This window comes from Erpetoichthys calabaricus, chromosome 9 (assembly GCF_900747795.2).
Source record: "Erpetoichthys calabaricus chromosome 9, fErpCal1.3, whole genome shotgun sequence".
NCBI lineage: Eukaryota > Metazoa > Chordata > Cladistia > Polypteriformes > Polypteridae > Erpetoichthys > Erpetoichthys calabaricus.
Window position 1 is genome coordinate 17,141,610 of NC_041402.2, and position 26,551 is coordinate 17,168,160.

Genomic DNA, 26,551 nt, shown 5'->3' on the forward strand with positions numbered 1-26,551 from the left:
TATTATAACAAATGGCACCCCACCCCCAAACACACACAAATTACAAAAAAGATGAAAAAACTCGGCTAAAAATAAGAGAGTCTCATGGTAAGGCTATATATTATAAAGGTGTATTGCTATAGGAAAGTAGGAGCTCCAGTTGCGATTGTTTAACACACACTTCTGCTGAATAATTGGCTAAAAGTTCTTAATTTATAGCGTGTCTGAGAGGAAATGTACATCTCAGTTATTCATAATGATTTAACTGATTATTATTCATAATGGATATTAGTTTTGTCTTCATTATCTACTATGTGTAGATTATGGGTGGGGATATACCATTTAGTGTGTTATTCCATGGAAGTTCGCAGAATCTTTTGGTGTTTTTAGTTGCTTCCTGATTGCAATCCCAACATCATCCCAAAGTAGTGCTTGTGGTTTTTATGCTGGATTTTGTTCCCCCTTTTCAGAATCCAAAATGTTTATATGCTTGTACACATTTCACATTTTCCATTATCAAGGTATAGCATGTATGCATCCATCTCTCCTTTGTGTGTCATCCAACTGGCATAGCACCTGACTCTCACTCTGCACCTGGCTCTTTCTGTTTGCCTTGAGGTGATTCGGATTATTTTTCAAGCTGAACTTTTACAAGCTTTGTGGATCACCTGAAAGCCATTAGTTCACTTAGGAAACTCATTACTGAAGCTGGTTTTAGCAGTGGGACTGGATATATATTGTTAAAATTAAGTACAAAATATCATAAAAGAAACTCTCAACTCAAACACCATGAACATACACATAAGCCAACATATCCATTCATATTTTCATATACCACAGCTACATTTCAGTCTAAAAATTGCTTTTGTGATCATAGCTCAATAATACACAGTTACTTGAAATGCCAATGGTAAAAAATACCTATGGGTCTTTCTTGTTTTTCTGGAAGGTCAGCACCTACAAACAATATGTAACATGTCTTCTAACAGGTAAATAATGAATAATTACGTAATGCAACATTTCTGGACATAAAAGAAGTAATCCATTTTGCTTGAAAAATGTTCTATATTCTGTGGGTGTTTTTACTTTTCATTTTACATTAATGCTGGTATAATAATATTTCTGTTTTCTCTGTTTCTAGCCAACAGTTCTTTACCAGAGAAGGAACGACAGCAGATTGCAGAGAGACTTGTAAAAGTAATGTATTCAGATTTAGGAGCCATAAGCATCCTTAATGGAAAGGATTTCATGAAACTGGCACAAACATTGATTGATAGTGGAGCACGTTATGGTGCTTTCTCTGTTAGAGATGTGTTGGGAGACATGAACATGCTAGCATTGAAGCATTTACCTCGAATGTACAACCAGGTCAAAGTAAAAGTGACCTGTGCATTGGGAAGCAACACTTGCCTGGGTATTGGCGTCACATGTCACTCTCAGAATGTTGGTTCTGACTCATGCTATGTGCTGACAGCATACCAGGCAGAGGGAACACAAATGAAGCGCTATGTGTTAGGCATCAAAGACGTGGATGTTAAAGAAGGCAGTGATCAGGTCCATCACTGGGTACAGAACGTGCTGTCTGAATTTATAATGTCTGAGATCCGAACAATCTATGTGACAGACTGCAAAGTGAGCTCAGCAGCATTTTCTAAAGCCGGGATGTGTTTGCGTTGCTCAGCTTGTGCCTTGAACTTGGTAGTGCAAAGTGTGCTGAACAGGAGAACTCTACAAGCCCGCAACATGCATGAGGTGATTGAACTTTTAAATGTATGTGAGGAGATGGCAGGGTCTGCTGGATTTACAAGGGAGACGTTTGGCTATTTAGAAGAGACGCCTCCACCACCTTGCTGGGATTCAGTCACAGATTCCTTGCTGCTGGTCAATGAGCGCTATGAGCAGATTTGTGAATTTTACAGTCGAGCAAAGAAGATGAGCCACATTCAAAACCTCAACAAACACCTGTTAAATAACATGGCAGCTATCCTGGCCCCAGTTAAGCAAGCAGTGGTAGAGCTCAGTTGTGAGCAGAAGCCTACGCTTCAGTTAGTGCTGCCCATGTATGTCCGTTTGGAGAAGCTTTTTACAGCCAAAGCAAATGATATCACTGTTGTAAGTAAACTTTGTCATTTCTTTCTGGAAGCGTTGAAGGAAAATTTTAAAGTGGAACGCGCTCACAAAGTGGCAATGATCTTAGACCCGCAGCAGAAGCTGAGACCAGTCCCACCTTATCAGCATGAGGAAATTATCAGCAAAGTGTGTGAGATGATTGCAGAAATTCGAGAAATATCAGGAGAGGACAGTGAGGTGGAGCCTTCACCAAAGAAGGCAAGGGGAGTGAGCAATAATGGTAAAGCTCAGGGCAATGATGAACAGCAAGTGAAAAATGAAGTGTATGAATATTTGGCAGAACCTCTTTTCCAAGCAACTCCAGATTTGTTTCACTACTGGTCTTCTGTCACGCAGAAATATCCACGATTAGCCAAACTAGCTTTTTGGCTTTTGTCTGTGCCAGCAGTTGGTGCAAGAAGCGAATCTGTAAGTATGTGCGAGCAGGCACTTTCAATGAAGAAAAAGAGACAAGTGACGCCAGAAGAAATGAATAAACTTATATTTCTGAAGTCAAACATGCCTTGAGAAAAGGGAGCGGGCAAAACGATGAAAATAAGAAACTGGTCAAATGTTTAGAGGAGGTGCTAAATTTGTATGCACATGCCAAGGAGAGACACTCCCAAAAGCAAGTTATACATTTTTATCTACATACGTTGTTGAAGCAAACTTGGTTCGAGTTAGAAGCACGTTTCAACACTCATGAAAGGGTGGGGAGGTTAGCGTTATGTGGGCACAGTTTGGTATTGCTACCAGGAAACATGTCATTAGAGTTGACTGTCCTGTCAAATTGATGCCAGACTGCTGTTTTTTCTTAAGTGTTTGAAACCAAACTTCTGTTCTGCTTTTGCCCTGTTGAGTGCTTTGTCCGTTTCCTTTTGCTCTAACAACACATGACGTTGCACTGGTTTCGTTGGTCTCAAAGAAAAAACTTAAACCAGAGCAATGTTTTCATAAAGCTGCTACTGGTGGCGCCATTGATCTGAATATTGGGAAGCCGTATAATTCAATAATGAATGAGGAATACAAGTGATTTTAGGAGGAATGCAAGTGAACTTAATTTGAAAATGGAATGATACATGACAAGGGGAAGCCACGTACTCACTGTTGTGACATTTCCTACCTCAGGTAGCCTCGTTCACTGCTACGTTTTCTAGCAGTACTGTATCCTTTCAGGCTTCTCTTCTCCCTTTACCCCCCCCCCTTCCCCCCCATACTTGTCACTTTAACAGGTCTTGTACATTTATGCCAAGTGTATAAAAGAACAGTACCACCCCTGCTCCCTCCTTTTCTGTTTCAATATTTAAAAAACAAAAAACTTTCAAAATTACTTAAACGTAAAAAAATATTGCTGTGCTTTTCCATACCCTCACATCTGAGAATGACTCATTCCGAGATGGTGCAATCTTGAGACAAGCCAAAAAAAAGTGTGTTCCTTTTATGTTCCATTGTTGTATTCTTTGGACTTCTCAAAATCAGACAAAGATTCAGCTATTAGTGTGATTTCATGTTTTATCGTCTATTAGGCTTTTTCCTTCTTATCTGTTTTTTTTTTTTCTCCTGAACTCCAGTTTTAAGGTTGTTTCTGGTAAAATGTAAGTAGCAGGTTTTCATTATTGGGTTGTACTCGACTTCTTTACCAATAAGTCTTCTGAAGGATGAACATGTTACTGACACAATATGGTCTTGTCATATTTTTGGGTTTGGTTGTTTAGGTTTTATTTTTCTACATTACTCAGTAGTGCATTATGACAGTTATTTTTGTTTTTCTGCATAACAAGAGTTTTGTTTTAGTTTCTACAAAGAACCACAAGTGCGTTGGAAGATAATTTAAGGTGATTGAAGGTGACACTTGATTGAGCTAAGTAAATTTAAGCAATTTATTCTTAGTTTCAAAGCGTAGTATGATTTCCTCAGAACCTAACACCCCAACTTCTACCATTTTATGCTTTTGGAACCATTCGTTGGCAGCTCTAAATTTGGTGAGCTTGGTCATCTTCAGGCAAACCCAGCGGAGACTGAAATTAAAAATCATTGATCAAGCTGCTGACCATACAGAATTAGACGAGTTAAGCAGCCAAGATGTCTTCAAAATGTTAATGATGGAATTAATATAATGTAGTGGAGTTGATTACATTGACATTTGTAATGACACATTCTGATGTGTCATTTGTTTTATTAGGTTCTAAAGTTTAGAAATTGGGGATAACTTTTTCTTGCTTGTTAGTGTCTATATTTGGCACAGTAAATAAAAAAAAGATGATTATTGTGAACTGTTACAGAAACAATCTCACTAGTCATACATTTCAAATTAATCACTGTTAAATTTAAAAAATATCTACTTTGTGGCTTACTGTTAAAACTCCAACTCTAGAAAAATTGTTACTCTGTAAAAGATGTTTTCAAAAAATATAAAAATGTTATACTGTGGATTCTGGAGAAATTTCCAGAGGCCTTAATCAAAGAAAATTAATCCTTGGTGTTCCATAAGTGGGTTTCCTCGTTATTCTGTATTAATCCACTTGAAATTGCGCCTCCCCTTGAATGTAAAAAAGACATGAAATACTTTCATTTTATCGTTTTATACAACTATTGCTCCATCAAATGTTACACATCCATTCTCCATAAGTAAAGAGGTTTCAGAAAATAACAAGCTTTCATTTGTATACGTTAACTCCACAATTTGGCAGCTCTTGGGAGTTAATCCAGTGTGATTTTCTTTCAAGTGTTAATTTGAACTCGGCATGGTACTAAATTGTGATATGCCTAGAGTGGGCACATTTTTTTGTGTAAGGTCACCCCATCATTTTTTGACCAGTGATCTTTATATGTAAATTTTATCGAAACAGCTTTACACTCAAGGGTTGGTGTAGAGGAAAGATCTATTTAGCTGTGTTGGGGAAAATAAAAGCACGGCATTCTTTGGTGGTCCTCCCATGACGGTTGATACTATATATTCAAAACTACACGAAGAAAAGTTACAGAGAAATGATAGCTGATACTGTATGGCATTTACCTTTGTGTATAATCTTACTGATTCGTTTTTGTTCCACCTCAGCACAGGGCTTAGTTTAGTATTTATTATGCTGGCATGCTGATGCATATTTTTCTTTTTGCAGAATTTGGAATAAACAATATTTAATTTTCCAGGGGTTTTCTTGTCCAGCTGTCTTCAGATTTTATTTATTTATTTATTTTATTTACACTGTATTCTAGGAGAATTGTGTATTTTCTTAAAGACGATTGATCAGTTTAGGGTCCATGTTAAGTAACAGTGACCAAATGAGAGGATATGGATTCTTTCTGAAGGCCTTACTTGGCATAAATAGGAGCAGCTGTTATTGTGTTATTTTAATACTGTTTCTATTGCAGTCTTCCTCACTTTTCTGATTGCTCCAAAAAGATTCTTATGAAAACCATAATAATAAATAATATAAGGGAAAGGGTTCAATTGTTTTTTTTTTTTTTTTTGATCCAGATTCTAAAGGCCAGTTTTAAAGCACCTCTGAGTCAACACTGGTAAACATCATTATATTTTTTTTTTTTTGTAAACATTAATATATTATTTTTTACTTACTGTATAAAGATTTTAAAATTTCAGAAGAATACATATAGTACATTTTTATTATCACGGTTGTCAAGGCTAATTAAATTAAAAGGCAAGTGTACACCTTAATTTATTTAAACATATTTAACAAGCTAAACATGTTTATAGGCACCTTTTCTGATAAAATTTTATTTCTGCTAAGTATAATCGAAGAGCAAATTTTCAAAACTCCATTTTGGGCATGTCCACAAATGTATGTTCTTGGAATATATTGCAATAATGCAAAACAGGACCAAAACTTCAACAATACTGTATGCAGAAGATATTTTAAGAGAATTTCCTTACCTCACATGGTCCATTTTGGAGATCGGAAAATGAAATGTACAGAGCGAGACCCAAAATCTGCATGTGAACACTGTGCTTGAGAATGTATGTATATCCTGTTCTAGAATTGTTAAAAATTGTGTTATCATGTTTAAATTGCTAATTTCCAAAACATACTAAAAAATGTATTTTTTGAACAGTGTGCCTGGAGAGCTTTAGAAATTTGCTTTTCTTCCGTCATTGTCCCTTTACTGGCTTTTTACACCTCTGCTGCTTTTTATTTATTGTCTTCTGCTTTCAGATATGCATGCTCCCTGAAAAGATTTTGCAGAGAAATCAAAAAAGTGAATGTATGGATCAGAAATTCAGGTAGTCGGTAAAGAAGTTATTGTGGAAAAAAAAAATAGCACTATGTTGTTTAAAAATTACAGCTCAAGACCAGGGTGCTTGCTTGAATTCAAGGCAACATTTTAAGACCTGGACCAAATGAAATGCCTCCTATTTACAGCCCTAGTTCTTTGTCGCAGAACGGTGTAATTTATAAGCATTAAGATGTAGTTCATGTAGATGATGCACAGCTATGAGAAACAAAGCAGTTGCACTGTCGAGACATCTGCAGAATAAGAACAAAAAGCAAGAGTAGCTTAGGGGATGCAGATTACAGTCTTAAGACTAACCATTGCATTCATTTGCATTCTTACTCCAGCTGTTGCAGAGCTCCCTACATGAGGCAATGCAGTTCACTCAGAATCATTTGGTCTCTGATAAACATTTCAGTTAAGATGGCTATTCGTTTGAGTGGAAGGCACAATATTGTGACCAGACTTGAATTGCTGCCCAGGATTCAGTAGAACCCTCGTCATGACAAAAGATTGAATGTGCGAGATTACATTTATTTCTGGGTACAAATGCAGCACCACTTGCAGTGGCACCGTGAATCGCACCACTGCCCAGTCTTGACACTTTTTTTTTTTTCTTTACCTGCAAAAATTACTGAAATTTGTTCAAAAGACTGGGCAGGGTTTTTTTTTTTTTTTTTTAAGAAAAATTACGGTCAAAGCAGAGGGTTGAAAATGAAGTAAAACACCTGAATGTTTCTGGGCTTGATACTCCATGTAGCTGGTGTGAACAGTGAAATGGATAGTTGTGGTTTTTTTTCCTCCTGCCATTTCCAAGTTAAAGACGAGTTATTATATCATGAAACTTAGAGCAGCTTGCTTGTTTTTATTATTATATAAATGTTGATGCTTGTAGGTATGGAAGACCTGACTACTGAAAGTGAAAATGGCCCAGGTTTTAATAAATGCATTTTCCAATAATCCGAAAGTGACCCCTGTGGGACAGTTGAACCTTCCTCGCCCATCCCATTATCATATCAGTGTGAAATTAGCAAGTACCATGTATGGGTTTGAACTAGAACCTCTGCGTTCTTAGAACAGTAAAGTGTGCCAAAGAGGAAACAATTGTAAAACAATGGCCTACCAGGTATTCACCAGAGTGTATAATCTGTAGACTTTGATTTCATTTAAAAAAAAAAAAAGTGATGGTTGTACACAAATTCATCTTTGCTTACTGTACAATATGTTGTCTGTTTTTAAGGAAGGGGGCACAATCAATTAAAAAAAAAAAAAAAATCCTGCAGTGCTACTAGGTCTGTTACACTTGCTTTATTGGACTTGGTTGTTCCATTCACGTTTATTTTTTGTGAGGGGGCAGCTCCTGTAAGGAACAAAATGAAATCCAGCCAGACCATGAAGTAGGTGACGTTGGGAGGAAGAAATCCTGATGCTTTTACCGCTTTGTAGAAAAGCTTATTTAAGATAGCTTGAGAAACCAAATAGGCTATTTTCTTTTCCAGTTTCAAAAACTAATGTACAGTATGTAAGATTTGTGTGAACCAGATCTCCACCACTTTAATGCCATCAAAGATATTGTGGACTTTATATACACTTATTTGTTTAGAATAAGAGCACTGGTTTGCATTTGTTCTGTTTGTTTTTATTATTATTTTTTTCCCTGTCATGTTTTAGATATACAGTAGGCAATACAAAATTAGATCTGATGAACTTCAGTGTGATCATCTAGAAACAAATGAAACACTTTTTAGGGCAGTGTTTTCTACAGGTCTCGACAGATATTTTTCTTATTCCTTTTAAGTTTTCTGTATTTAATATTTCTTAACTAGTAGTTTTAATTTATACTTTTGTAGCAACACAATATTTTTATAAATTGCCAATGATAGCATTAAATCCATGTTTCTGATTGTTCTGGAACTCACAGCGCTGTATTATGTATTGAATGAATATTATCTAACGTAGTTTGTGCTGTGTTAATAAACTAGATGAGAACAGTTGATTTTGATTGGCGTCAATCTCTGTTTTGCTTGTGGAAAACAATGTTTTTTATTTGTACTGCTGCATCGTTTAAAGTTACAATTCCAGTTTGTTGAGCACAGAGCAGTGTGGAAGAACAACTCGAACTGCTTGGACACCCAACAGTTAAGATGGCAGAAATTAGAAGACATTTGTTAAGAAATTCTGCACGGAATTTGTGTGTTTCCAATAAAGCGGATCTGCTGAAAAAGAAGTTACACAGTGAAAAAAACTGGGCCGATGCCTAAATGGAGGTATGTGGGAGAGCAGCAAACATTTACCTCTTTTGATAAAAAGTACCTGAATTTCCTTTACAATTTCTGGAGCAACCTTCTTCATCTGGACAGAGAATCAAAAATAAGAGACGTTTTTGCTGATGATCATCTAGTTTTCTAATTTGGAACTCAAATACTTCTAGAATAAGAAGTTCATACCAGTTGTCAAGCATGGAAATGGCAATGACTACTTGCCTCAAGACCTTGATGACTTTCCACCTCTGTAAAAGTGAAACATTCTGTGAAAATTATACAGGAACCAATCAATCAGTCATATTTGCTACTTTGGAAAATGTGTTGGGGAAACTCTAGTACCATAGAAGTGTTGTGGTTGAAAGTGAAATGAGCAGTTAGCACAAGTGCTATGCAGTAGTGACCAGACGTGGCTCATCATGAAGCTGTGGGCTGAGATTTTACTCCATTGTTATTGAGGACTTAACAGCACAGAGTACCACCAAATTCTCCAGACACACAGTCTGAATATGGGGGAATCATTTCTGAAAAGTGCAGTACAAATCGCTTTCTGAAAGACTGAAAAATAAACCCAATACCATCTGTTATTTGCGGCTTAGTTTTCTCTGGTAATCAAGCACTTACTAGAATAAGCTGCTCATACCAGCTGGCAAGCATGGAGATGGCAGTGTCAACTTTCTTCAAATCCTAACCAGTATAGGAAATCAGACTTTCACAACCTTACAGATGTTACAGCTTCTTAATTTACGTTTTCCACACATCCATTCATTTAGTTTTAAAACTGTGTTGTGATTGATTGATGATGTGGGATGCCAATGGTGAAATACTAAAACTTGGTCATTGTGAATGAAAGATGGAAATTTGGCCAGTACAGCTGCTAGAGTGCACAATTCAAATTTGACGTTACTTCTGTCTCTTCTAGTTGGATTTCCTCTGTTTGTGATAATATGACATGCAGTGTTTTAACTTACTTGAATGTATGCCATAGGTTTATCCATCATTCTTTTTAAAATCCTCGATCCATTTTGGGACTCAAGTATAGGTCACTGGAAAACGGTTGTCTAAAGAACAGGAAGCAGTGACCGGTTTTCCTCTCAGTCAGTAAAGACGGTTTGGTATTTTATGGAGATTCCAAGGAAGCAAGAATTCTTGGGAATTTAAAGTTGCCCTTGTTCCTCCTCCTCCTACTTCTAATGATCAACATTTCCTTTTAATAATTTCAGGGTGGCTGTTGACAAAAATTGATATCAACTGGAAGAGAATGGCTATCGACAAAAGTCCTCGATATCAAGACGTCAAAGGATAACCATCAAGAAAAGATTGTATTGCTTTGGTTTTATCCACTAGATGGCAGCAAAAGTTAAACTAAGGTTCATGTCCTTCAAGTGCTCACTTCCCATGAAGAAGGGTATCCAATTCCACCCCATCGGTCCAGTCAGAAGGTGCTTTATGTATTATTAATAAATTCCTGTGTTATTTAGCGTTGTCAAAAGAGAGAATTAGAGTGCTGTGGAAATGGCCTCCCAATAAATAGGGTGTGAGAGCGATTTTATTTGCCTTACCAACCCCTGTAACTGTCATTTGGGAAATTACCCAGATTAGATACCCGAGAAAAACAAGAAGGAACGTGGGGTCCTGGTGGACACTACTGACTACAAACCAGCTGATGCTTTCAAATGGTTTTTGCAGGAGAGCACCTTTTGAACTGATGACAGTAGAAACAGAAATGAAGAGTTTTCCTTTGTTGCTCCATTGAGTTATCCTCACGTTCTCACTTTGTCATTTTTCTTCCATATATGAGAACAAGCAGTACAAGCCAGAGTGTAGTCTGTAGCCACAGGCACAAAGAACCGCACCATGTATTACAAACAGTGTGAATTACCGAGGTGTACAACTGGAAGTGCTCAACTGTATCTATTCTTCAGAATGATCATGTCCAGTGATCACCTCATGTGTTTTTCAGAGTTTGAATAGTAAGAATTTTTGCATCTTTTTTAAAAAAATAAAAATTTACACTCTGAAGAGTTTCAAGACTAACTGTGTGAACTGGACTTGCCTTTGTTTTTTTGTTTTTTGTTCGTACTCACCATACCTATTCAATACTTTTAATGAGCAGAACACAAAAGGACTACACCTAAGTACATTTTTACAAGAAAATGAGTTTATTTTGTTTTTAGACAAGTAAGACAAAAATATCTGTTCTCTTTGTACAGGAGTTCCCCCCTCCCCCAACAGGAAAACGTTCAAATTAGATGAAAGGAAAATGATTAATTAAAGCAACCAGTCGGTGAGACAAAAGAAGGTTACTGGAAAGTTGCAGTTTACTTTGTTCCCCTGAGAAAATTGAAACTACCAGTTTTTCTTTAGTGCGAGTCACTATCTGCCAAAGTTAAAGAAGACGAGTCCACACGGGTTGTGCATAAACCAACCCCCAACCATCATCTTCTTTGTATTCCACTCTTTGGATAGCACACTCAGTCATCAGGCTTGGACCCCATTCATGCTTGCTGATCTGGCCATGTGGCTGCCTTCATTTACAACATTTCTGAAGGTGGTGGACTGACTCAAATGTGTAATTGTAAAATGTGACAGAATGGTGTGTGTACTTACCTTATAATTGCAGATGTGGACCACCACTACAGTCTAGGAAAGTTGTTTCAGTGGTTGTGTATACCATTTATTAGAACCTACACAGAAAGGACTTTCTGACCAGCCAGAAAAGTCACCATTTCAGGACATGGAATGCATACAAAGCATTGAGATAATGTAGAGCGGTGAATATGAAGAAACAAACTGGGGAAAGAAAAGGTACATTTTACGTAGTACTTTTATTATATACCTGTGAATGACCCTAAGCAAGCCACTTAACCTGGGTGTGCTCCAACTACAAACTATAACAGGAGCAGATTGTGTATTAATATTTGAAAAGTGTCTTGGGATGATGTTCAGGAGCAATGGCATTATGTAAAATAGAAGTTTGTTAAACCTCTTAGGGCTGATGTCAGCTTTTGTCAAAGGAAGGGGTTGATGGTGCAAATCAACTGTAAACGGTGACAAAACCCACCATTTTGTTTTAGTTGGACTCTCTTTGCGAGAAGGAAAGTTCACTAAATTGGGTTGACTTGAGATTCCCTGCGATCAACAGCAAAAATGGCATCGACATCTGGTGAGAGATCAAAGCAAATTTGTAAAGCAAAATACTCCGTGGATGACGTTTTGCATATTATTGCTGAATTGGACTATGACTTGTCAAGACTCGGATATTGATGCAAGTGATTGAAAACGAATGTGAGGTTCCCACGTCATGATGCTGAACACTTTTTTTGTAGTTTTGTGCCCAAAACGATGTTCATCTGGGAAGACCACCAGTTACAATGACAGGAGGTACAAACTAGATTCCGTTGCACTGCAACCGTAACCACCGCTGCCTCCAAAAGACAGCCAGCCTGCTGCGCATTCCTGGATAACTGGCAGCCACAGCATGTAGCAACAGATGTTTTATGTTGATTTCTGTGTGTTTTTTGAAAAAAAAATATTTGGCCCTAAAAGTTAATTTATTCACATGTATAGTGAACTCAAAAGTATTCAGGCCCCTGCACACTTTTTGTAGTGTTAAATGGATATGTTTTCCATCTTTGTCAATCAATCTAAACTCAAGAACCCATGAAGACAAAGCAACAACATATTGTCTGAAAGGTTTACAAATTTATTTAAACTCAAAAACTGGAATCTGTCATTCACCGAAGTATTCAGAACCTTTGCTGTGGCTCTCGAGATTGTGCTCCACTCCATCCTGGTTCCTTTAATTCCCCTTGAGATGTGTCCTGAACTCGATTGGAGTCCACCTGTGGCAAATTGAACTGAATGGATACCATTTAGAAAGACACACGTGTCCCTGTGTATAGAAAGTCCCACAATTCACACTGCATGTAGGGACAAAAAACAAACCACGGTGTCCAAGGAACTCTCTGTAGACCTCTGTGATCAAATTGTGGTGCAGCGCAGATCAGGCCAAGGGGATAAAACCATTTCTCATGCTTTGTGAGTGTTCTTATGAGTACAGTAGCCTCAACAGTTGCCACATATAAAAAGTTTGGAAACACTGGGACTCTTCCTAGACTTGCAAATCTGACTAAACTCAGCAAACCGGTAATAAGGTTCCTGAACAGGGAGGTGACCAAGAACACAATGGACACACTTTAAAGAATAGCAAAAGTCCTCTGCTGAGATGAGATGATCCATCACTCAGATGTTTATGGTAGAGTGGCTACCTGGAAGACACTCTTGAATAAAAGGCATATGAACAATGATAACTTTTATTTTTGTATAGCCCAAAATCACACAGTGGGCTTTAACTGGCCCTATTTAATTGATAGCCCCCAACCTGGACTCTCTAAGAAGGCAAAAAAATACTTTACAGGAAGAAGTCTTGGTAAGGGCAATTCAAACTGTTTAAAGAACTCTTGAGAGCAGGAGGAAAAAGATTCATTCTCGGGTCCTCACCTGCCTAATTCCATCTTTATGATGAAGCATGGTAGTGGCAGCGTCATGCTGTGAGGGTGCAGGGACAGGCAGACTGGTCAGAATTGAGGGAAGGATGAATGCAGCCAAATAAGAGAGGTCCTCAAAGAAAGCCTGCTTCAGAGGGCACACGGCCTGAGACTAGAGCAATGGTTCACCTTCAGCATGACAATGACTGAGCTCATACAGCCAAGATAATCCTGGAGTGGCCCAGCCAAAGTCCAAACTCGTACCCCATAGGACATCTGTGGAGAGACATGAATATTGCAGGCTTACAGATGCTTCTCATCCATACGAACAGAGCTTTATCCCATTCTTCTTGGCAGATCCTCTTAAAGTGCCCAAATCCAGGTGTGCAAAGCATGTAGAGGCTTACCTAAGAAGATTCAAAGCTGGAGGTGTTGCCAGAGGGGCTTCTACAAACCAATGAAGGATCTCTAAATACTTAACCTTAGGTTTCTGTTTCATTTTTGATTTTAATTAATGTGCAAACCTTTCTGCAAACTTGTTTTCACATTGGGTTATTGAGTGATTATCAATGATCCATTTCAAATTAAATCTACCGCACAGTTAAGTGTACAGAAAGTGAAGGGGCCTGACAAACCACCTCAATGGGATCCTCTCAGTCCAGAGAAGCAGCACTTCTACCCTGCATTCAGACCTAAAGAGTGGGGGGCCTGGGACCCTCATTTCAATTTCTTGCACTTTCAATTCTCACGGTTTCCGTCACTACCCAGATCACATTACCCTTGGCGTGGATGGACGTGTAGATTGACCAGGAAATGGAAACCGTGCTTGATTCTGAAAATGTGCATATAGTTGCAAAGGCAAACTAGAGGAAATCTACTGCTGTTCTGAATATTTCCATATATAACCGTATGTCTTTTTATTAAGACGGCCCTTCTGAAACTCGCACAATGTGGCACATGTTGAGCTGGCAAATAAATTGAAAGGAATTTGTATTTTGCCCCTGGTGTAGGTGATGTCTAAACAGCAAATGGGACCCAACTAATTCATTAAGAAGGCCACATTTGAAGGTTAAAAAGAAAAGTCGAGTGGACCCCCACAAGCCAGTGAGTAACAACTTTGAAACCAAATCCTCCTCCTTCAGAATCCCAATTTAGTCTTTCGTTTGTTTGCAATTAGTGAGGCTTTTTGGAACCAAAAGAATGAACCAAAGTAAACCTAAACCTCCCTCCAGGATAACATCATGAGAGGGTCTGAATGGCCACGCAAGTTTGAATGCAGTCCCATTTATTCACAAACTTGACCAAAAAAAAACAACTCAGTTGAAATGCTGACTTGTAGTAAATCAGATCTTAAGATGGCTCAACTCATCAGCAAGTTGTGAATGAACCAGTCACGGACCAAGTATGGAATTAGTTCTTCTGTCCTGCAAGTAAGAAAAAGCAGAAAAAAGTTAAGACGCTGCACTGGCACGTAAACGTTCTTTTAAGAGATAGGATCCCGGAGCAGGCACTGTGAGTGTTGACCATTATGCTAAAATATAATTAAGTATGTCACATTACACGCCTTTTCCAGCGATTTTTCAATTGCAGTCTTCATTCAGATATTGGGGGAAGGGAGCTGCTCCCACACCTACTTACCGACTCTGCAACGAGATTTGATTTTGTCTTAAGCTGTAGAGGTGGGCTTGTGTGTATGTGACCTGACAACCTGTGAATGCTCACATGGAAGTAGGACAATGTATACAGCAATAAGAATCGCAGGGGTGTTTAAGGTTTGTCTGTCTGATATCTCCTGATTACATCCCAAGATAAAATGAACTCACTGTAACTATAAACCTTTCCATGGACACCATCTCCGCTGGGCAGAACGTTTTTAGCTGTCAAAACAAGGGTCAAGTCTGCGATTCTTTGGAGATATGAAACTGTACTGCAGCATCGCCATATGTAATGTGACACCCCCAGTGATACATGAACATTTGGGAAACAAGATCAGTAACAGCAGTCGTCAAGTTTAACACCCCCTCTGATTAGAAGTTGTGTAATGTGATGTCAGCCTTAAGCATGCAGAATACCAGAAAATTCAGCCATCCATTTACCTGGTCCACATTTTAAATTTTTCTTGGTACAGTGGTAAATTGGTACAGTGTCATTTTTGAAATATACTTAAATATACACAACTGGTATTTACTGTATGTCTAAAATAAGTCTGATAATTAGGGTTACTTACCATTGCTATGATTTTTTCTGACATGCCTTTGTAAATGATGGGCTGTTTTATACTTCTTTTTGCATATATGACACTTCATTTTCTTTAAATCTGAATGAGAAAAAGACAAAGCGGACACACAAGTCGATCATTTATTAACTCTTCTAAACCAACAACGAAAGAAAGAGTCACAAATAGAAATACAGAATATGACAATTCTAAATCAACTTTCTCCAATTCAGGATCAAGAGACTCAAAGGCTACCCTGTCAACACTTGGCACCAGTCCTGGATGGGATGCCAGTCCGCCGCAGGCACAGTCAAGCATGCACCCACACTCGATCCCACCAGCCCAGTTAGATTCTTCCTGGCTAGTTAACTAAGCAAGGATGCAAGGGGAAAAAAACCCCACATAGACATGGCAACTAAAATGCCAGAGAGACTCCGTTGGTCCTCCACAATTGATGATGCCAACTACAACGAAATGCATGGGAAATGAAATATAACATCAATTTTGTGAAACTGTGCAAAAAGGTACTCTACTGTTTTGCTCACCACTACTTATTATTTTGCGATGTTGTTGTAGAAGTGGGTTTAGAAAAGGGATGGATGGATATTGTTAAATCCATGTCGCCGGATAAGGACAGTGGTGGCCTGTCCGTGTTGGTCAAACACGCAGACAGGAATTTCTTTGCATTGTGTGGAAGTGAGGATACAATAACTCTGAAATAAACTAATGACATGTTTTTTTCTATTAAAGGAAAACGTTACATTTTTGACATTATTGTATACCCGCACATCGTTGCTAAGGGCTCGTTTATACTTCACGCTCAGAATGTGTACACGCCCGCATCATGGCTGCCGTGCGTTCGTGAGTTGCAGTACCAGCAAAAAGTCGGGGGGGGGGGCGCAGTGTGACAAAAAGCCGCTTTGCGGATCCTACGAGATCGGCGTGCGTGCTTCGATGTTTGATGAATGGTTCGATGTGGTGAAGCAAAATGCCGACATACAAATGCATCAGTGGTTCTTTTATATTCAAGCGTTGCATATTCCCGATCGTAATGACACGATACATTTTAAAAGTCTCACATACCGTCTTCTGTGCTGTCTTTTTTTCTAGGGCTTCCTCTGCTCCTGACAGCATCATCAGCCAGCAATAGATCGCTACACTGAGCACATTAAATGTATGATATTCCAACTCTCTGCACATCCTTAGATTTATACTTGATATTACTTTCATGATGAAAAGCATTAAAGAATGTATATTACATTTTACAGATAAATCGTTAATTTCGTTTAAATAATGAATACTGTTTATAATGACACACATGGGGGTGACACAGTGCCGGAGCGTTAGTGCTGCTGTCTTGCAGGGAGTCACGTCGCTGATATTCCCTGCCTGGAGTTTACATGTTTTCCTGCTGGGTTTCCATACTGTGCTCCAGTTTCCTTCCAAAGATATGCAGATTTGGGGATTTGGTGCTGCTAAAATGAGGCTAGTGTATGTGTGTGTGCTTGTATTCACCTTGAGATGAGCCGAGGCCTAGTCCAGGGATTGTTTCTCATTTGTGCCCAATGCTTGCTGGAATGGACACATCCCTGGATTTAATCAATAAACATCCTTTTCAGAGATATTGTGGTAAGGTGTCATCGGAATTTAATGGGTGTTCCAGGCAATTCACAACACAGCGAAGCCGAACATGTTCTCACCGTGATAATATCTCGCACTGCCACCTGGTGGATTCCTCCAGATTTACGTAAAGTACGTGCGCAAGTACAAACACTACAACGCTTGCATAGCAGGAGCGTCCGCTGCAGCATGCGCCACGTGAAGTATAAACCCAAGATAAGCTATGATAAAACAGAATGAAGCGTCTTTTTTTTTTGATAGAAAGAAATGGTCTAAATTTATTCAAATCCATTTTGTGATGAGGTACTTATTATAATCTGACAGCATTGTGATTTGTAGTAATTATAAATCAATGTTGAATTAATGAAATGGTTCTATCTCCCATAAAAATATGGAGACCTGCAGTGATGTTTGTGAACCCCAAACTCCTTTGCCCCATTATGATTTTTCTTTTAAAAGATCACTGATGTCACTCTGTGAGGGTCCAGTCTAAGTTTCCTTAATTCAGTTGATCGATTGATTGTCTTGAAGCAATATGGTTCCCCCATGAACATCTGATCCCGAAACCTGAACCAACACTAAGGTGATTTATCTAGCTTCAGGTATAGGCCAGAAACATTCAAACTAAACTTGAATTATAACACGGATATCCTGGATCAGATAAATATTTTTTGTAAGATTGATGTTTCCACATTGCACCGTTCTCGTTTTCTCTAAATTGAGCAAATTATATGATTGACCATAATAGATCACCATCCATTTTCTGACGCTTATCCAAGTCCAGACATCCTCTTGGATAGGTTATTAGGGCAGCTGAGAGATCTAATCTTTCCAGCGTGTCCTGGATCAACCGTGAGGTCTCCTACTGGTCAGACATGCCTGAAACACTTCCCCAAGGAGTCATTCTAAACAGATGCCAGTACCACCTCAACTGGCTCCTTCCGATGTGGAGGAGAGACGACTTTACCTTGAGCTCCTCCCAAATGTCTGTGTGCCTCATTTTATCTCTTAAGGCTGAAGTCACACACCTAGCGATGGATACTCATTTCTGTTTGTATTCTTGTTACTACCTAAAGCTCATGCCCGCCCGTAGGTGAGGACAGGTACGTTGATCGGCCGGTAAATCAATTTCGGCTCAGCTCATGACTGTGGATGCTGCTCCTGTCTGCCTGTCAGTCTCTCGTGCCCTTCTTCCCTCTCTTATAAACAAGACCCTGAGATACTAAACTTCTCAGCCTATGAAAAACTCCTCTATCAAATGTTTTATGAAAGGCCCAGTAACCTCGCCTAGAAAAGGGAAACTGGAGCCAGGCCTGGTGTGGGGGAGCTCATCAGCAAGCGCCTAGTGATTGGGCCTTTACCCATGTGGTACAACTTGGCACAGCTTGAATGAACAACATAGGGCCATCCTCTAGTGGGCCCACCACTTGCAGGAGGAGTCATAAGAGTGTGGTGCATTGCGGATCAGTCGGTAGTCTTGGTGAACTCATAACCCCGCTGCCAAAACTGACTGTAGGGACAACAGATTCACAAAAGAGAAATCCAAAAGTGTACTTACCACAATGGGCCATAAGAATGTGTTTAGAAAATGGTAGATGCTTGCTAAAGCTCATTTCACACAATGTGCACTTGTATTTAAACCTCTGAGAATGAACAAGTCTGATGTGCTCATCGAGGGCGCGTGGCTCCAAGAAGCTTCTTCTGCAAATTAAACATGTACTTTTGCTTCCTAAGGTCAATGAGAAGAGATAAAAACAATGAGTATAACTATGACTTGTAATACTGTGTCTAAAATCTTTTAAGACTGGAACAGATACCATGTGCTATACGTGTCCTTTCACTGACCAGAAATGAAAAAAATGAGACTCATTCCTTCTACGTTTGTTTGTTTCAAACTGATGCTTCCTTACGTACAGTACTACATGTACTGTATCCTCCCATCCATTTACACTTTTGCAGTTTTTCTTTGAACGGCCCACAGTGATCAATTTCAGCTATCCATACATTTTCCAACCCGCTGGATCCGAACACAGGGTCACAGGGGTCTGCTGGAGCCAATCCCAGCCAACACAGGGCACAAGGCAGGAACCAATCCTGGGCAGGGTGCCAACCCACCGCAGGACACCCACACACCAAGCACACACTAGGACCAATTTAGAATCACCAATCCACCTAACCTGCATGTCTTTGGACTGTGGGAGGAAACCGGAGCGCCCGGAGGAAACCCACGCAGACACGGGGAGAACATGCAAACTCCACGCAGGGAGGACCCGGGAAGCGAACCCAGGTCTCCTAACTGCGAGGCAGCAGCGCTAACCACTGTGCCACCGTGTCGCCCCAATTTCAGCTACTCATTAAATTATTAAATGTGGTTTACAGGTGACGTGTCTTGCATATTACACAAGCGGTTGTCAAACTTGATAACAGCAGCTCTCGAAAGAGAGAGTACAAAATTTGAATGGAGGAGCCAGAAGAATCAATCGTGCTGTCAAAAAACAATGCTGGTGTCAAAACAGGAAGTCAAGAACCGAATGACATAACCAAAGTAAGCTGGAATCAAATACCAAAATAACAAGGACAGAATCGCATGTAATCACTGGTAATTCATCTAATCTCCCATAATTTGGGATTTACGACGAGTGACTGTTACACCGTTGCTTTGGATGATGTCATCAATGCATACTCTCGGTGAAGAATGAGAGTGTTACCGATGCAATGGGTAACCTCAAAATGGTGGTGCACATTACACCAATGAGATGCCATCAAAAACAACGTTCTTAAATGAACAACTATAAAACAGAGGATCCAAACTTTAAACACATTTCTAAAATGGATTATTTGGGTAAGAAAACCCCAGAATAGATGGAAACAATTTCTTGAAATTAAAGAAATCTCCAAAAAATAAGGAAACGTCAATCACAGCACTGAGGATGTCAGATCACCTGAACAGAATTCTCAGGGGGTGGCAAATTAGATGATTCTGTAAGGACATCCCAGCACAGTTTCACAATTCCAAAATACCGCACTCTCACCCCTTTTTCTGACAGCCAATAACGTGTTACCCACTAGTCACTTGCACAGTTGGTTATTTGTGAACATTAGTCACTTACACAGTGGATGACGCCAGTAGGATTGTGCGGTATACTGGTACTGGAAAAGTACCTAAACAACGGTATGGCGTCAGCATTTTTGGATTTTTGGGAACCAGAAGTTAATGTCAGCTTTCCTCTCAGTCCTCCACCACAACCCATTTCACCCCCATTCCAATTGACACTTAATTCTGTACACTTCACAAAATGATATTACATGATTCAGTGAGATTGGAACTCCACATAGGACCACAACACTCTAACCCCCTAACCCCACTGCTTCGATACAATCAGGACTTCCCCGTGGACCCCCTCCTCTTATTGCTTTGATGTGATCTGGACTTTGTCAGGATGCACACTGGGTATCCAGAGGGAAGCAGGGCACAGTGTGGTGCGATGGAACAGCACACCAGGGAGGCTCAAGTAAGTTCGGTTGGGTTGTTGGGGGGCTTTAGATTTATCTGTTGTTTGCTTCAGAATCATTTTGGTACTGAGGTCTGAAAGCTGGTATTAATACTCGAGTCAAAATTTGAACACTGATCCATCACTAGTTTCTAGTCGTCAATATGACCATGCACCTGATTTACAAACACATCCTTCTTTAGCAGCGTACCAGCTAACATACTGGCCATAAGAAGATTTTCCATAAATCTTTTTTTTCTTTTTTTATGGAGCAGCATAAAACAGTTTAGTTAACATGTTAAAGGCGTGCAATTCAGAATTTACAGTGCATCCGGAAAGTATTCACAGCGCATCACTTTTTCCACATTTTGTTATGTTACAGCCTTATTCCAAAATGGATTAAATTCATTTTTGTCCTCAGAATTCTACACACAACACCCCATAATGACAACATGAAAAAAGTTTACTTGAGGTTTTTGCAAATTTATTAAAAATAAAAAACCTGATAAAGCACATGTACATAAGTATTCACAACCTTTGCCATGAAGCTCCAAACTGAGCTCAGGTGCATCCTGTTTCCCCTGATCATCCTTGAGATGTTTCTGCAGCTTAATTGGAGTCCACCTGTGGTAAATTCAGTTGACTGGACATGATATGGAAAGGCACACACCTGTCTATATAAGGTCCCACAGTTGACAGTTCATGTCAGAGCACAAACCAAGCATGAAGTCAAACTGTAGACCTCCGAGACAGGATTGTCTCGAGGCACAAATCTGGGGAAGGTAACAGAAAAATGTCTGCTGCTTTGAAGGTCCCAATGAGCACAGTGGCCTCCATCATCCATAAGTGGAAGAAGTTCGAAACCACCAGGACTCTTCCTAGAGCTGGCCGGCCATCTAAACTGAGAGAGCAGGGGAGAAGGGCCTTACTCAGGGAGGTGACCAAGAACCCGATGGTCACTCTGTCAGAGCTCCAGAGGTCCTCTGAGGAGAGAAGAGAACCTTCCAGAAGGACAACCATCTCTGCAGTAATCCACCAATCAGGCCTGTGTGGTAGAGTGGCCAGACGGAAGCCACTCCTTAGTAAAAGGCACATGGCAGCCCGCCTGGAGTTTGCCAAAAGGCACCTGAAGGACTCTCACACCATGAGAAAGAAAATTCTCTGGTCTGATGAGACAAAGATTGAACTCTTTGGTGTGAATGCCAGGTGTCACATTTGGAGGAAACCTGGCACCATTCCTACAGTGAAGCATGGTGGTGGCAGCATCATGTTGTGGGGATGTTTTTCAGCGGCAGGAACTGGGAGACTAGTCAGGATAAAGGGAAAGATGACTGCAGCAATGTACAGAGACATCCTGGATGAAAACCTGCTCCAGAGCGCTCTTGACCTCAGACTGGGGTGACGGTTCATCTTTCAGCAGGACAACGACCCTAAGCACACAGCCAAGATATCAAAGGAGTGGCTTCAGGACAACTCTGTGAATGTCCTTGAGTGGCCCAGCCAGAGCCCAGACTTGAATCTGATTGAACATCTCTGGAGAGATCTTAAAATGGCTGTGCACCGACGCTTCCCATCCAACCTGATGGAGCTTGAGAGGTGCTGCAAAGAGGAATGGGCGAAACTGGCCAAGGATAGGTGTGCCAAGCTTGTGGCATCATATTCAAAAAGACTTGAGGCTGGAATTGCTGCCAAAGGAGCATCGACAAAGTATTGAGCAAAGGCTGTGAATACTTATGTACATGGGATTTCTCAGATTTTTTTATTTTTAATAAATTTGCAAAAACCTCAAGTAAACTTTTTTCATGTCATTATGGGGTGTTGTGTGTAGAATTCTGGGGAAAAAAATAAATTTAATCCATTTTGGAATAAGGCTGTAACATAACAAAATGTGGAAAAAGTGATGTGCTGTGAATACTTTCCGGATGCACTGTATATTTACATCAGGGTATAGCACTGCATTCTGGGTTTTTCTGGCAGAAATAGCAATGTCACAGTCTTAATTTCTACTACACAATGGTTTAAATGTGGATAGTGGGCTTTGAAATTTAGAATCAATAAAGAAGAAACTGGCAAAAGATGTATTTATTCATTCTATACATGCCAAGTGGAGTACATAGTCACCATTAAAAAACCGAGTAATAGGTATACCTGTGTGCAGGAGCTTGTGTTTTAAAAAACTGGAATAATATCTGTGTTCTTTGCCACATATTTTGCAGGTAAACCTTTCTGGAAAAAGAAAAAAAAATCCAGTTAATCTGTACCTTAACACACAGACAGGTGTCAAGAAACATTAGGGATACTTTTTAAACTATTTAACTTTTTAAATTGACTACTGTTTGACTGAGGCAAAATAAAATGATTAGTAGTCGCCGATGGTGTGCCCACTGCTTTTCTGCTGTTTAGTGTTATTTTATGTTTAATTCTATTACTGATAAAACAATTAGTAAAACATAAATTGCTGTAGTCTTTGCACCTTTTCACATTTGTGGTAATTTAACTAACTTTAAAATCGCTCAGCAGTCCACTGATATTTTTATACACTTTTATGATGAAACAAAGGACAATAAGCACTTACTTGTATTTCCATGCTTCGGTGTAGCTGATAAACTGTGATCCTTTTCATCCTTTACCACGGTGCCTTTGTTTTCTACAGAATCAACACATTTAAACAGACTTGAAATTATTCATTTAGTATTTATATTATTTAAATGTGCATTGCTCTTGCTATACTATAATGCAGGGGTGAGCAACGTCAGTCGTGGAGGGCCGCAGTGGCTGCAGGTGTTCATTTCAACCCAATTGCTCAATTAGAAGCCAATCCTTACCGATCGCAGACCTTCTTTAATTTTATGGCTTGTTAGTCTGCAATGTTAGGTTCTTTCATCATAGATTTTTTTTCTTTCCAAGGATATCATCCAAATGATTTGATCATTTTCAGTCTGTCACATTTTTCTATTAAGTTTTTTATTAAATCAAACAGTGCATGATGAACACACACAGGTGTAAATCCACACAAATCAGATGGACAACTGCTGGCTCCTTTCTCATTTGTATCTTATTGCTAATTAGGAGTCATTAAAAGTAGCGAATGCAACTGTTGAAGACTGAAGTAAGCAATTGAGGTGGATTGGGGGACCTCAACAAGTGAGACCACTAAAATGAAGCATCAGATCGTCACTTGAGCAATAACTGACTTCTGAGCAAGGACCTGGGTTGGAACAAAAACCAGCAGCCACTGTGGCCCTCCAGGAGTGATGCTGCCTACTCCTCCTATAATGCTGTATACATTAGGAAGAAGGAAAATGACACACTATATCAATTTTTAATCTCTTAAAGTTGCAAACGGTTAAATTCCTGCTGCTGTTACTGAAAACACTGAAGAAGTGACCTGAAGATTAACTAGAAGGCCCTTATTATGTACCAGTGGTGATCTACAAGGTGACAGACATCCCACATAGTATAAAACATTTAAATGAGGCCTCCATTGAGCAAAGCGAGACTCTTGAGGAGTTCTGAAGCTTAAGGCGTTTTCACACCAAGTTCGTTTGGGGTGACGTTTTAGAACTCTTGAAGTGATTGCTCCCATAATCCAGTGCATTATGGGGAACATCTCTCTACGAGTAATTAGGCAATCATAGTATAAAAAAGATGTTCAGGCGCCGCCGCGAGTGGCAGCCTTTCAAGCAGCTCTGTGTATAACTTTATCCTTTTACCTTTTTTCTTATTTTTCTCTATTTCACTGTTAACTCCTACCACTTTCTTTTACATGGACTTGTTCACTGGACACTTTTTACTACTTTTGTGAATTTCCCCTTGGGATTAATAAAGTATCTATCTATCTATCTATCTATCTATCTATCTATCTATCTATCTATCTATCTATCTATCTATCTATCTATCTATCTATCTATCTATCTATCTATTATATATACTGCCTTTCATCTATCTATCTATCTCTATTAATTATATAGTGCCTTTCATCTATCTATTTATATTAATTATATAGTGCCTTTCATTTATCTATGTATTATATAGTGCCTTTCATCTATCTATCTATCTATCTATCTATCTATCTATCTATCTATCTATCTATCTATCTATATTAATTATATAGTGCCTTTCATTTATCTATCTATGTATTATATAGTGCCTTTCATCTATCTATCTATCTATCTATCTATATTAATTATATAGTGCCTTTCATCTATCTATCTATCTATCTATATTAATTATATAGTGCCTTTCATTTATCTATCTATGTATTATATAGTGCCTTTCATCTATCTATCTATCTATCTATCTATCTATCTATCTATCTATCTATCTATCTATCTATCTATCTATCTATCTATCTATCTATCTATCTATCTATCTATCATATTACTTTTTTATGCTTCTATTATTCTGTGTATTTGGTGTTTTGTTTCTTGCCTACAAATTGTGATGACTGTGCCCATTTCTAGCTATTTGAGTCTCTGTGGCCCAACGTCAAGTAAAGAGTCATGTCTACGGAGGGTCCTGCTCAATGGCACATTACTACAGTATTATTTAGAATAGAATAGAACTGTTCTTGGGTCTGTTTGTCCTTGTTGTGATGCACCTGTAGCGCCTCACTGAGGGCAGCAGGTCAAACAGATGAGAGCCAGGGTGGCAGCTGTCCTTGATGATGTTTTTTGCTCTGCTGAGGCAGCAGGAGGTGTAAATGTCCATCAGGGAGGGGAGAGGGCAGCCGATGATCTTCTGTACTGCCTTTACTACTCTCTGAAGCCTCTCCCTGTCTGCCATGGTGCAGCTGCTGTACCATACTGTGATACAGTATATCAACAGGCTCTTGATGGACGAGTGGTAGAAGGTCAGTAGCAGGTTGGAGTCCAGATTGTGCTTTTTGAGGACCCTCAGGAAGTGTAACCGCTGCTGAGCCTTCTTGATGACTGCTGTGATGTTGTCTGTCCAGGAGATGTCAGCGGAGATAAGGACGCAGAGAAACCGGAAGGTATGGACTCTCTCCACATTCTCGCCATTGATGTAAAGGGGGGCTAAGTTGGTGCTGTGCCTCCTGAAGTCGACAATGATCTCCTTGGTTTTTCTGGTGTTCAGAGCCATATTGTTCTTTGAACACCAGTAAGCCAACTTCAGGACCTCCTCTCTGTAAGCTGCCTCGTCTCCCTTTGAGATGAGTCCAACCACTGTGGTGTCATCAGCAAACTTGACGATGAAGTTGTTGTTGTGGGCCGGACTGCAGTTGTGGGTGTAGAGACAGTACAGGAGGGGGCTCAGCACACTGCCTTGTGGGGTACCGGTGTTCAGTGTGCGAATGGAGGAGAGGTGGGGGCCGAGTCTCACAGTCTGGAGTCGGTTGGTAAGAAAGTCTTTTATCCAGACACATGTGAGAGGGGGGAGGCCAAGAGTGACCAGTTTGGTGATGAGAATATCAGGAATGATTGTATTGAAAGCTGAGCTGTACTCCACAAACAGCATCCAGACGTAGCTCTGCTGCTGCTCCAGATGGCTCAGCACAGAGTGGAGAGCTACGGCGATGGCATCTTCTGTGGATCTGTTCGTGCGATATGCGAATTGGTAGGGATCGAAGTCTTGGGGGAGATAGTCCTTGATGTGCTGGAGAACCAGTCTCTCGAAGAACTTCATGATTACCGGAGTGAGGGCCACAAGGTGATAATCATTTAGGCTGGTGATGGGAGACTTCTTCGGCACTGGAATGATTGTGGCTGATTTTAGGCAGGACGGAATGACTGCCTGGGCTAGGGAGAGGTTGAAGCTTTTGGTGAAGATAAAGGTGAGCTGGAGGGCACACGCTCTGAGCACCCTACCATGCACTCCATCTGGGCCGGCAGCCTTCTTGGGGTTCACTGCCAGGAGCACCCATCTGACATCGTGCCCCTTTACAGTGAGTGGAGTGGTGCAGGAACCCAGTGAGGGTGGGAGCAGGACTGGAGCAGGTGAGTGCTGCTATTGTGATGATGATTCAAAGCGAGCAAAGAAGCAGTTTAGCTCCTCTGCTAGCAGCGCACTCAGATCTCCTCTGTAGTTTGTGATGTTTTGTATTCCCTGCCACACCTCCCATGGATTGTGGCTGGACAGGTGGGACTCTATGCTCCTCTTATGGTCCGTCTTGGCTTTTTTAATTCCACTTTTCAG

The 26,551-nt window shown here is 39.9% G+C and overlaps 2 protein-coding genes across 7 annotated transcripts in view; one reads left to right on the forward strand and one right to left on the reverse strand.

Moving 5' to 3' along the window:
- The window catches only part of znf618 (zinc finger protein 618), a 138,396-nt gene extending 130,084 nt beyond the window's left edge, over positions 1-8,312 (forward strand). For all 6 annotated transcript variants that reach the window (XM_028809178.2, XM_028809177.2, XM_028809176.2 and 3 more), the window contains one exon: positions 1,121-8,312. In XM_028809178.2, coding sequence (XP_028665011.1) covers positions 1,121-2,616 — 1,496 coding nt within the window. In that variant the 3' untranslated portion in view covers positions 2,617-8,312. The remainder of the gene's footprint in view (positions 1-1,120) is intronic.
- Positions 8,313-13,611: 5,299 nt separating this feature from the next.
- The window catches only part of LOC114657382 (zinc finger E-box-binding homeobox 1-like), a 146,759-nt gene continuing 133,819 nt past the window's right edge, over positions 13,612-26,551 (reverse strand). The window contains exons 18-22 of the mRNA XM_028809180.2: positions 22,971-23,042; positions 22,544-22,621; positions 18,463-18,633; positions 15,297-15,386; positions 13,612-14,493 (exon numbers count right to left, since the gene is read on the reverse strand). Coding sequence (XP_028665013.1) covers positions 14,480-14,493; positions 15,297-15,386; positions 18,463-18,633; positions 22,544-22,621; positions 22,971-23,042 — 425 coding nt within the window. The 3' untranslated portion in view covers positions 13,612-14,479. The remainder of the gene's footprint in view (positions 14,494-15,296; positions 15,387-18,462; positions 18,634-22,543; positions 22,622-22,970; positions 23,043-26,551) is intronic.